The 13,134-nt window shown below is 46.1% G+C and overlaps 1 protein-coding gene across 1 annotated transcript in view; it reads left to right on the top strand.

Annotated features, from left to right (window-relative positions):
• Positions 1-12,150: 12,150 nt before the first annotated feature.
• The window catches only part of LOC119271875 (carotenoid cleavage dioxygenase 8 homolog B, chloroplastic-like), a 3,877-nt gene continuing 2,893 nt past the window's right edge, over positions 12,151-13,134 (top strand). Inside the window, exon 1 of the mRNA XM_037553528.1 lies at positions 12,151-12,405. Coding sequence (XP_037409425.1) covers positions 12,151-12,405 — 255 coding nt within the window. The remainder of the gene's footprint in view (positions 12,406-13,134) is intronic.

Below are 13,134 nucleotides of genomic sequence, written 5' to 3'. Positions count from 1 at the left end.
TGCATTAATATTACACATCCAATCTCAAGACATCAAGCGGGTCAGCCTACGGCTGCAGCCTCCTATCCCGAAGGCGGAGTGCTTCTCGTTAGACCAGTTTAGCGAACTAAACTCGAGCGGTCAGTAGAGAGAAAATGGGTTATCTGGCTATTGACTACACACTCACGTCGAAAAAGGAGCGATAGAAAAAGACTTTGCAACGACCAATAATAAAACACATTTACTATAAAATAGCTCATATAAATTTTAAGAGCCCCCAAGTGACTTGGGTAAAAGATTTTATGTATAATGATTGTATGTACCGAAGTACTTATATCATATCTTTGTTCAACCGAACTTTAAACGCGTCTTAACCGACCGTCGGCTTCTCCCTCTTCGGTCAAGGACCGAAAAGTGTTATGTACTCCACCTGTCGAGAATACCGACAGTGTTTCCGATAACCAGGCAACCAGGCCATAAGACTGTAACAGACAAAGCGCGCTCAGGGAACTTATGCTATATTACAGACGAAGTGTAAGAAGCATCTTCGAAGAAAATAGTACCCCTACCGATACCTTTCTTCGGTGCTCATTATTACTATGAGACTTGTGCAATAGATTTTTTGTACTCATGAGTTCCGTTGTGTGCCGACCATGATTGAAAACAATAAGAGCGCTAGCTTTCGGCTTCACCCAATCTGAGGTCAGAGCTCGGATGACCCGGGCGTGACAATCGCAGAGGTGCTCCCTTTACTCCCTAGCCGAACAATCGGGAATGTAGGGGTAACCACAGGAGCCAGGCAACCCATCTTGCAAATTGCTTAAGTCAATATGGTGCATATTGTGGCGTAATACACGAACAAGGAACGAAGCCGTACAAGTATAATCATATGCAAGAGGAAAAGCTTCATAAAGGAAGCCCCGAAATAAACGGGGTATTTGAATATGTGTGTCACAAACAAAGTTTGGACAAGGAATTTTTTTACAAGCAACTTTTTCCCAAAAAAGTATAATGCTTGGTCGAACCGAACACAAGTTAAAAATTAAAACTTTGAGCATGAAAGCGACTTAGCTGGTTAATGCGTTCGGCATTGATGACGCGGTCCGAGCTTGATGCGGGACAAGGTTCCATCCCCCAAGCCGGTCTTGAGGTGGCAGAGCGGAGAGCTCGACACGTCGAAGTGGTGACATAGCATGGTCAATGCAGACCGGCAGAGTGATGCTGAAGTCCCCGGATCATTTTCCTGTGCACAAAAAGTAGTGCAAACCGGAGATAATAGTAATAATAATAATTAAAAAAATCGTTGCATAATAAATAATTTATGCAAAGTGAGTAATAAAATAAATATGGCCTGGCGCCGAAGTCAATGTCAATGCAGTGCGTCGACGTGATGCGGTAAAGGCGTGGCAAAGCCTAAATTCACAGGTCGGCCCGAGTTCCGGATGCGGCGTTTGCCGGACTATGTACAGAAACTGACCGAACCACCACGCGACCGTCGTTAATGCGGCCATCATTTGATAGACCTGTGTACAGATGATCGACAAATCAGAGTAATAATTCCTTGGGAAAAATAAACCCAAACAAGCAAAAAAATACTAGGATTAATAACACCTGGTTTATTTGTTGTAGCAATCCGAAGAAAGGTGATTCCCAAAATTGGGACTCGATCCGCACACCCATTGCCTGAATGGCGATAAAGCAATGGTATGGCGATGCTGGCTAAGGTTGGCTCGCCGAGGCAAATCCCTCGGTCCAGCTAACACGACGGAGCTGGTCGACTAGTGACGCCGAAGTCTCCGGAGTAGGTTGATGAAGAGATGGCAAAGCCCCCGGTCCAGCCGAGATGTCGAAGCCTCAATGTCAGCCGATGAGTCAAAGTGGGTCGGCGTGATGGACACCAGCTTGAAGAAGCAATAATGCGGCCCTGCCGATGCAGGTCGTGACGTGGTTGATGCCTGCTTGATGAAGTGACCGTGCGGCGATGCCGGTATGCCCGCTCCGTGTAATCCATGGGGCGGCGATGTTGGTGATGATTTATCCTTCGCGATGCCGAACTCTTGTTCGGCTTGCCGAGATGATGATCGAAGGAATTGAGCTCGGCTCAATAAAGCGGCGACGTGTATAGCGTAGGTCGGCAGCCGTGGAGCAATACCGCCGGACTGGTTTGACACCAGCGTGATGGTGAAGATTACCTCAAAGGAGGCTTAAAATTTTATGGGTACGTGTTTAAAAACAACGCACAATACCATAGAAGAAAAATTCCTTAAAAAAGGTTGTCCAATATCACGTTCATAAAGAAACATGAATTCGGGTCGGATCTGTATTCGCGCAGAAAACAGATCCGAAAAGTGGTTCACTCATCGGAAGTTTCCCGGAGTTTGAACCGTTGGATCGAGCTGAAATTTGGAGGGGTGGTAGATATGGGATTTCTGCAGTATATGAACGGTTGGATCTTCCAAAGGACCTCCGAGCTGGGCTCTGGAGACCACACCCTACACTCATCCAAATTCTCGTCCAGATTTGACAGGGCACCGGTATGTCGTAGATTGTCGAAGATTCCTCCATCGGAACTCAACAAAATTTTCCAGGGTTATTGTAGACTGAATTCCGCACAATTCCACCAAAGGGATCGTCAAAGCGATGCTCTAAGAGGTGGTGACAGCGGATACAAGTTTGCTGTTCGGAAAAACAGCACGGTCGCCCGACGGCAATGTTGGCGTTGAGCCCCCGAGCTCCATGGATGATTCCTTCATGATCTTGATAGAGATCGGAGTTGATGTTGATGAAGGCCCTCGTCCGAACATGAAGATCGAAGATGGAGCATGGTCCTCGGTCGAGCCAAGGTGACCAGTCGAGCCGGCGACGAAGATGCCGGCATCGCAGTTGACCTGCACACGAGCCATGGGTCCTTTTGCCGATCACACAGTGGAACTCCCAATGAAAGCAGCAATGTCGGTATCAAAACCGGCGGATCTCGGGTAGGGTGTCTCGAACTATGCGTCTAGGATCGATGGTAACAGGAGGCAGGGGACACGATGTTTACCCAGGTTCGGGCCCTCTTGATGGAGGTAATACCCTACGTCCCGCTTGATTGATATTGATGATATGAGTATTACAAGAGTTGATCTACCACGAGATCATAGAGGCTAAAACCCTAGAAGGTAGCCTATGGTATGATTGTTGTATGTTGTATATGATCTATCAACTAGCCTAGCCTCGGTTTATATAATGCACCAGAGGCCTAGGATAACAAGAGTCCTAGCCGAATACGCCGGTGGGGAGGAGTCCTTGTCTTGATCGCCAAGTCTTGTGGAATCTTCCTTGTATGTGGCAGCTGTCCGAACTGGCCCATGAGTATGCGGCCATGGGGGTCCTCGGCCCAATCCAACTGATCGGGAGATGATGTGATGAGTACCCCCTAGTCCAGGACACCGTCATCTGTACTCAGATATTGTTGCTTCCGCTGACTCGTCTATGATCGAGCTCTTATATTCGAGCCTTCGAGGCCCCTGACTTGTATTATGATGCTTGTATGACTTATTTTATTTGTAGAGTTGTGTTGTGATATCTTCCCGTGAGTCCCTGAGTTTGATCGTACATGTTTGCATGTATGATTAGTGTACGGTCAAATCGGGGGCGTCACAATATTCAAACAACAACACACATATCGTATTGCCCACCGCTAATGTTTGCATATATACCAGGAACTCTTGTGGCCTTTTTGTCATAGAATGTCTAGAACATTGGAACGGGGACCGAATGACCCGCAATTTTACACAGGAATACTGTTATTTACGTTTGTAGACTAGCTAGTATGTTGGTGTTGCAACTTCGGTTTATGTAACCTTTATGTCGATTTTTGCAGGCCAGCGTTGATGCGATGAGAAGACGTTTCGTTGCCGAGTTGATTATGTCACCTTCAAACTCGATGGAGTGTGTGAAGAACAAAACTCGCAAAATCGCAAAGAAAAGGCGCGCCTGAAGAATTTATGCGCCATGCAAGATTCAAGTTTTAGTGGTTTGGATTTAGTCCGGACGAAGGTTTCGACGACATGATTATCTTAGGGTTTCTATCATTTTTATGTAATAAACAGGGCATCTTGAATATTGTGACACATACATGTGTATGTGTCTGTCAGACAATTCGCTCGTACAAGACAATTCTGTCGTACCAATAAATTGTTTGCCTCACTTATCAATTGTTCTTGCTTAATATTTTTCTCGTTCTCCAAATTTTTATAATGTTATATTTCACATTAATAGTATTTGCATTCTATTTTTCTCTTGAAGTGATCTCCTAAGTTTCATATTAAAAAATTTACATTCTATACTTTTTTAAAAAACTCTATCAAGCTTAGCCTTGTGCCAGAGCTATCTGCATGTCATCGTCAGGCACAATCTCCTGGTAATTCCCCCTCGTCACATGATTATGAAAGCATTCATGTTAGCTAAGTAAATATATCGAGCCAAAACGTAATATTACACAGATGAAAATTACTCATGTCAGCTCGTTGGCTCTATGGCGTGTTATGTGGCTTAATGTTTTTCTATTTTGTTTGACAAACCCGTCATTTTTTTATTGTATGTATAAATAACTTATTTCTATACTCACCATGATGTCAGGCACGGCCCATCTAACCACGTGAGGGGCCCGACAGGCGGCCTATCGTGGCGGCAGGGCTACAGCAGCCCATTTTGCCAGGTTCACAATGATCTTCCCCTTTTCTCGGCTCCCTTTCCAAATCCCGCCCTCTCTCTGCATTTTCCCCTTCAAATCTCAACGACGAAAGCATGACAGCGACCAGGGCGTCGGGCGGCGGCGGCGGCGACAAGAGCGGTGGCGACCGCAATTTCGGTGGAACCCTGGGTCCTGGAAGCAGGTGGGGCGGATTAAGTGGCACAGGAGGCAGCGGCGGCGGATCGAGTGGAACAGGGGATGGCGGTTTCCTGGGCGGCGGCGGGCCGGGAGAACCGACGGCTAGGGTTTCATCGGTGCTACGCTTTGGTGGCAAAAAGGTAAGTTCTTTACCGTTGTTCTTTACATCCCAGCATTATCGACGACAATTCATGACCTTTGGCCCTCACAAGCTCCATCTATGTGGTCATCAGGAAACTCCTTGTGGCCGTGTCTACATAGATGCAAACAATTTTGGCAGCTCATTCTTGGGATTTGGGTTTGAGGTTAGTCCACTGAGCATGATCTTCAAAGTAGTACTGATATTGCTGTCAAGCTACAAAAAAGTTCAGTGTTTACCGCCTGCAGTGACAAGTTCAGTTATAAATTGACTTGAATTGCTCATGATTTATTTAGGATGCTATCACTTCTGATTATGTTGAATGGGTTGATGGGGAGTGGGATAGCAAAGCAAAGTCAGTCATTGAGTATCTTGCCATGAAGAACAAGAAACTGGAGAATAAGATTACAGAATATGAAGCTGAAACTAAAAGGAATGAGAAAGAAAAGAGGGCAATGGTTAAGATGCAGAAGGAAATATTGCTCTATAGGGATAGGATTTTAGGATTTGGAGGTCTGCTGTATCTTGGCCTTCTTGCCATTATGATTGATGTCATAGTTAGCAAGTAGATTGTTCATAAAGCTATTGACATCATTGTTATTGACATGATGAAATGCTGATGAATTATGTGCTATTCAGTTTATGGGCACAGTGTAACAGATATTGCAACAGAAATAACATGTGGCCATCATGATCTATATTTTGTAAGTGATGCACATTTGGCATGTTCTATATTTGGCAGACAATGCACATTTGGCATGTTCTATATTTGGAAGACAATGCACATTTGGCATGTTCTATATTTGGTAAGTGATGCACATGGGCACATCACCTAGCAGCACTACTGATTTGTGCAGCAACCCAGTTCATTGTATTGTTGCAACATAGGAGCAACATCTAGCAGCACCTACACCTTTCATGCAGCATTGAAGCAAAGCAACAGCACATAATCAATATTATGAAATTTTACTGAACTTGACACATAGGGTGAGCACTAGATATTCAGTTCTTCAGTCACATAGAACCCGACCAAACCGTACCGATTACATAACTTATATGCTCACATATACCAGCATACCTAACTAACATCAAAACCAAAATATTATTAACTTATATGTTGAAACATATAACAACATACCTAACTAAAGATAACCAGCAGCTTCCTCCTCCTTCAGCAACTATGCCCATCTTCACTTCTTCAGAAGTTTGAGCCGGCGTGAGCTGCGCACCACACACGTAGAAGTCTTCTTCTTGACCGCCATCCTCTTCGACAACTGCGCCACATGATCCTGAGCCACGTCCTCTTCTTCCACCTTCACTATGTCAGGGAGGAGGGGAAGGAGCTCGACGTCGATGGGCATTGTCTTGCCACCCTCGACGGCGACCGACGCTACCATCTGCACGACGTCCTCCTTGCCCTCTTCATCGTCATCAGGGATGACCAGTACCTCATCCACGTCATCCTCCACGATGTCAGAGCCCAACGGCTGGACTGGCCGGCACGTCGCGTACCTGGTACTCTAGGCTGACGGGCGCTGGGAGAGGGAGCTCGACGTCGACGCGCTGCGCCCTCGACACGACGCGTGCTAGATCTGGCCGCTGCGGCATGGTGGTGGAGCGGTACATCCACCACCTTGCGCGCTGAACAGGGGAGTCGCTCAAGGTGGCCTCTCGCATTGCCCAAACGAGGAGGAGAGCCGGCGGGACGCTGCGGCCATCGGGGAAGGCGCGCTTCTTCTCGCCATCGGTGAGGACTTTGACGAGGCCACACGCGTGATTGACCAACATCTCCGTGCTGGGGAACCAGCCGCACACCTCCATCAATTGCGCACGCCATGCCTCGTCATCACCGGCGAGCCCGATCATCGCTTGCTGTTAGCCGAGGCTTCTCTCCATAGAGGCGGCTGCAGCGGTCGCTGGCGAGCGTTTCTCGATCCACTTTAGGTGGGGATAAGAGGGGAGTTTGAACCGGCACCCGTGGGAGGTGGGTGAGTGCGTGGTGGGGAGGAGAGTGGTACAATTACTTATTTAATGGCATTTAGGACGTGGGGAGGGGAAATGTACAATATTCTTTCTACCTCCCACCCCGGTCATAACACAGTAAATAATTTTTTTGTTTTTTGTTTTGAGGGAAACATCTTACTTTATTTAAACAAAGTCTGGGATCTCGCTTGCTAATACACCAAAGATACAATTAGGGGGCGAAAGCCTCCAAACCAAAGAAACACAATCGCCTACAACTACCTTAGCCAAAGTATGAGCCGCCCGATTAACACAGTAAATAATTAAAGCAAGTGTTCTACTCTTATTGCTTCTCCACTTTTCTGCATATGATAAATGACAAGATAAGTTAATGAATGATAAAAAATTAATAATCCACAATGCATACAAACACTTACTTCTGATTTAGTTTGCATTTCTTGCTACGTCTAGTGTGTCCTAGCAATTTGCAAGCGCCGCACCGGGTTTTCAACTCATCAAAAGAGAGTGGTATACCATTTTTCAAGACAGGGCGGCTCTCATCTACCTTTGTTGCACCTTTGCTTGACACTTTCATAGGATCTTTAACCGCAATCATGTTGCCTTCACCATCGTCCACATATTCAACCGCACACTTACTGATGTCATTTGTTTGCTTGATCAAATTTTCCTGTAGCAGATCATACTCATGACTCTTAGCTATCACAACATTCAAACTCTCATGTAACTGATCCCACAAAGCAGGGTGTTTGCATGCCACATGCATAGCTTCTGACGCTAACACACTGAACTGGCTATATTTCATTCTTTCCCCGGCCCCAGTCCAACCAAATCCCAACAGATCGCTTGTGCGCCTCGCGGGCAGTCCCAACCTTGCTTCTTTCGTGAACCGAACAAGAACTAAACACTTTGGTATTTCAGATATGTTCAAGTGCTTCAGTACATGGAATATGTGCTTGCAAGGTAGACCCTTTCGAATCATTCTTCTGCAGCTGCACCTTATAGTTTTTGTGGAATTTACTGGTGTATACTCCACCCAAAAGTGGCGCTTCCGGTTATTATTCCAAGCCACGATGTACTAATGTGATCCGTCTCCCAGCTTAATTTCTACAATCTCCATGCCGCCAATTTTTCAAAGATCATCTTGCAACATATAGAAGAAGTTTGCTGGAGTGAAGACGTGAGAAGCAGCTATCTCAAGTTCCCTCGAGCTAGTAACTAGCACCGGTAAACTCTGTGAGGCCGTGCAGTCATCTCGCGTCTCGTTTTCACGGATACGCACAACGGCGTTCTCATAGTGCAAAATCATATCCACCAGGGTCATTTCACCGTCTAGGTGGAGGTGAAGGCATGAGTTCAAGCTATCGCTCCGCTGGTTGCTTTTCATGCCAAGCCAAAACCCCTCTGTTAGATAAGCCGCGGCCCACAGTCTCCTCTTCTTATACATCCATCTCAACCATGTTATAGTTTTTTCTGACTGCCATCTTTTGGAAAATGTGCGCCATCTCTCGTCAAACGTGGCCGTGGACGTGCTGTAGTACAGAAGAGTTCGGAACTCCTTCAAGGACTTGTGACTGAGGTGAATCTTCATATTTTTTTTCTATATGCCACGTACATATACGGTGCCACACGTCTGACAAGACTTTGCGAATTGCCTTGATCATCGCAGCGTCAGCGTCCGTGATAACACTCTTAGGCATCTTTTGACACATGGACCTCAAAAAAGTTTGCAGCAGCCACACGTATGTCTCTTCGGTCTCGTCCGAAACTATGGCACAACCAAAAACAGTAGTCTTCCGGTGATTGTTAAGACCAAAAAAAGTATGAATGGCATACCATAGCGGTTCATCTTGTACGTGCTGTCAAATACAAGCACGTCGCCTAAGTCCTCATAGTCATGATGATACTGGGAGTCGCACCAGAACATCCTATTCAAATGTCCTTCCTTATCTAGCTTGTACTCGAAAAAGAAGCTAGGATCCCTCTGTTTCCTACTGGCCATGATGCCTATGGCTGTGGCAGCATCACCTTTTGAAAGCAGCCTCCTCTTCTTCCTGACGCAAAGGTTGTATATTTCACGCCTGGTAAAACCAACACCGTCGTACCATACATGTTTGCTGATAAAGGAATCCATCATGTCTTGAATTCTAATCCCTGCAGCTCCCATGGACATTATCTCATGCTTCTGGTACTCTTTGATTTTTCCGTGGGGCCAAAGAAAAGGTACCTCGTCCGATCATGCCAACATATGGCTATGCTTGTCCTCAAAACTTTCAACATACCAAACCCCACGCTTTTGGTCAAGCTTGACGGTCAGGTGCGCTTCGCAAAAGCAGCGTGTCTCGGCTCTGAGCCTACGGCTGTGTCCTTCCTCGGTTAGCAACTTGCTGTCACGTTTCCCTTGTTTGGAACAAACAAACCACCTATAACGCATATGATGTGACTCGGTTTTGCTATACCTTACCTTATTCTTTCTAATGCTAAAACCATTATCTCTAGCATAGCTGTTGTAGAAATCATACGCAGCATCGTGAGACGTAAAGGCCATTTTCATTATCTGCATGAACATATCCCTCTTATCATCTGCACTCCAGTATCTTGGACATTCTTTGCCCCATCATCTTGTGTCACCTACACAATCAAACCACAACCATGAAAACAGTTTTCTATCGTTTAACATTACTTCCATAGAACATTGATTACACACATACCTCACTCATGATGACCGACGACTGGGACTCCCCAGAATTAGGTGCATCTAATGATTCGTCGTTAAGGCCTGTCTCCGTGTCGGATTCACCGTAATAGTCGTACGCATTATGACATTCGGAAATGATCTGAAAAATACAACACAAATACATAATTACTTATCATATAATATTCCAGAAGAAATTCAATTTGCATGCCAATAAATTTTTTCACTTCCGTACCTAACTAATGTAATCTTCATTCGAGAGCTCCGAGTTGTTTTCCTGATCATCATCAAGCTCATCGATCTATAAATTTTCAACACAAAGATTTAATGTTGTCGGATGCCACCAAAAAATTACAACATGACAATGCCACTCACATTAAGATCATCCCATTCGTTCCCATTCTCTGACCGATCTCCAAGATCTGAATTTTCATCATCTGACCAATCTTCTATCCAGTCTTTCATCAGTTCTCCAAACTCCATGTCTACCATGATATCAGTTAACTCCTCGTCTGCCATTTCCTACAACCAATAATATGTATCATTACATGTGCAAACATTGTCAATGATGAAATATACAACACATAGCACACGATCACGGATGTTATGTAAACAACCCCAACCGAGGCCGTTCAGATCTGCCAAACTTAGTAAGGAAGATGGCCACAGCACCCGTCGTGATCACTTTCAATCGCGAGGAACTGCACGATCTCAAAACCTAGCTAGATCTATGATTACCTCTGCCGCCGGATACCTAGGTTAGCCGCCACATCAAATAACGATACTGGTGGTGCGCACAGCCGACGGTAACCGATGCTACGTGAACCCAGATCACGAGGAGCAGCACTACCGGAACAAGATCCACGATCGCATGCGCTGTCGGGTAGCTAGGTTACCCGCCCCGCTAGGTTAACCACTACCACTGGCGGCGGCACTTCGTTCGATGTTGCCGCGAGCGAGAGTAGAGCGGGGACGCGGGATGCGGTACCTGTGCGCGCCCGTTGGAGATTCACGACGTTGCCGCGCCCACTGTCCGATGAGATCGCCGGCGATGAGATAGCCGCCGCTGGAGATCTACTACGTGACTTATGGAGCTGCATCAATGCTCGCGAGATTGATGGAGCTGCATGAATGATTGGATTTGGCAGGTCTTACGTGGACGTGGGGTCGTGTGATGTTTTTTTTCGGACCAGGATACTGTACGTATACGGTCTGGGTTATACAGGGCTAGACATGGCTGGGATCTGGGCTACAGCGGGCCAGGAAAAAAACAAACTCGCGGGGACAAAAATACCCCTCCGAAATTAGGTTAGGGGGAGCACCGGAGCAGGGCTCAAGATTGAAATGTCTCCTCCCATTAAACAAACACCGTTAAAAAAACTAAAATAAATTCAGAAAAATGTGGGCATCATTGCGAAGTCTAAATCTTCAACCCTGATGAGTTGGTTCCACTAAAGAAACCTAACCATCCGAGCTAGTCTCAGTTCGCAACAATCTTCATTTTTGGCCCGGCAGAAAACCAGCGTTTATAACCTTCTTACTGATATTTTCGCATATAAATGTCCACGGGCGACGTAATAACGCACTAACTGGACAACTACCACCTGGTCGCTGGACCAACCGGAGCGAAATTCAAATCAAGCTGCTGCAACATGACAACGGGGATGCAAACAAACATGGCATCCAGGAATTTCGACCAGTAGAGATGCTGAATTTGCCTCTCGCTAATAGGTCCATTTCATTACGTACGTCCGCAGGTCACATGCGCCACCACCAAACGGCAAAATTGACAAATTTAATCTGTGAAGGAAATTAAATCATAGAATGAACTGCCCGTGAAATTATTTCACACGGCTGATCTTTTTGTGTGGCGTCCAACACAAAGACGCCACACTACATTGTGCAATGCCTCACAAATAGGTACTACATGCCTGACCAGCGTCGCATCCGTGTGATCCGAAAATTACTAAGTTAGTGTGCAGCGCCTGAGAGATAGGCGCCACACTATACAGTGTAGCGCATAGCTTCTAGGTGTTGCACTAGTGGTTGCTTCATTTTATAGTGCAACCACTAGTGCAGCGCCTGAGAGCTAGGCGCCACACTATACAGTGTGGTGCCTAGCTCTTAGGCTCTGCACATTGACTTAGCAATTTTTAGGCAGTCCGGGGTGCGACGCTGGCCAGACGTGTAGCGCCTGTCAGTCAGGCGTTGCACAGTGTAGTGTGACGTCTTCATGTCGGGCGCCACTCAAAAAGCTCAGTTGAGTGAAATTTTTTTAAAAACAGTTTATTTTGTGAAACGATTTCATCCACAGACCAAAATTGTCAAATTTGCTCCACCAAACAGGCATCACCTCGGGCGGGCTATATATATACATCCCTTCACCAGCAGGCAGGGCACGTACCAGACCAAATCTGTTCACGGCACTTGGTGACTTGGGTGGCGGACTCCATCTTGCTAGATCCTAGACAATACATCGCCATGCCTCCCACCATCTCATCTTCGCTCTGCACAGTCGCCGCCCTGTCCGGCCGTCGGGCCAGCCAGCAGGGAGGAAACAAGCAGCGGGCGGTGGCGCAGCCTCTCGCGGCTGGTGTCGTCACGGAGGCGGCGCCGCCGCTCGTCAGTGCTCCGCGGCGCCGTGGTGGTGCCGACGAGCTGGTGGCGTGGAAGAGTATCTGGCAGGAGAGGTGGGAGGGCGCGCTGGAAGTGGAGGGAAACCTCCCTCTCTGGCTGGTGGGTTAATGAATTACTTGCACAAATCTATCTGTGCATGCCTTCGTTTTGTTTTGTTTTCCTTCTTGGAGATTCTTCATACCTGAACTACTGACATACCAACCTCAAACATCCGATATACTATCTGCCGGTAGTCCACGTGAAGGTTAGCCGTGCGTTTTCTCTTGGAGAATGTGAATCTTTTCCGTTACATCGATTCAAACCTTGATCATATATGCATGTAACTAACAAATGTTTGATAAAATCATGCACATGCGTATAAGTACTTTTAGACCATGCCACACTGCATAACACATTCTTTCCATTAACCTAACTACATTTATCGTACTAAAAAAACTACTTTCATCAAGGTGTTGATCGGCAACACCAAGTATCCATAGTCGCAAAAGGTAAATTGAGACAAAATATATGATACTCCTATAAGTAGCATTCTCATCAGTATTCAGTAGTATCAACTAACAGTCTAACGATTCAAAAAAAAAACTTACGGTCTAACGAGGACGGGTAGCCAACTTTTATGTTTCGTTGTAAAGTCGGTTAGTGAAGCGCATCCAATTTAGTCGATATCGACGGCGAAGGAGGAAGGAGGCAACACAAAACTATGATGATACAAAGTTTTGTTGCTTCTCGCAACTTTTTTTTGGATGAAACTTGTTCCACCCAAATTCCAGATAAAGATGGAAGACCAATACAGTATAAGTATGAGTACCAAGTTTTGAACTTTGATGG

This window comes from Triticum dicoccoides, chromosome 3A (assembly GCF_002162155.2).
Source record: "Triticum dicoccoides isolate Atlit2015 ecotype Zavitan chromosome 3A, WEW_v2.0, whole genome shotgun sequence".
Lineage (NCBI taxonomy): Eukaryota > Viridiplantae > Streptophyta > Magnoliopsida > Poales > Poaceae > Triticum > Triticum dicoccoides.
This window is presented reverse-complemented; position numbering and strand designations above follow the sequence as displayed.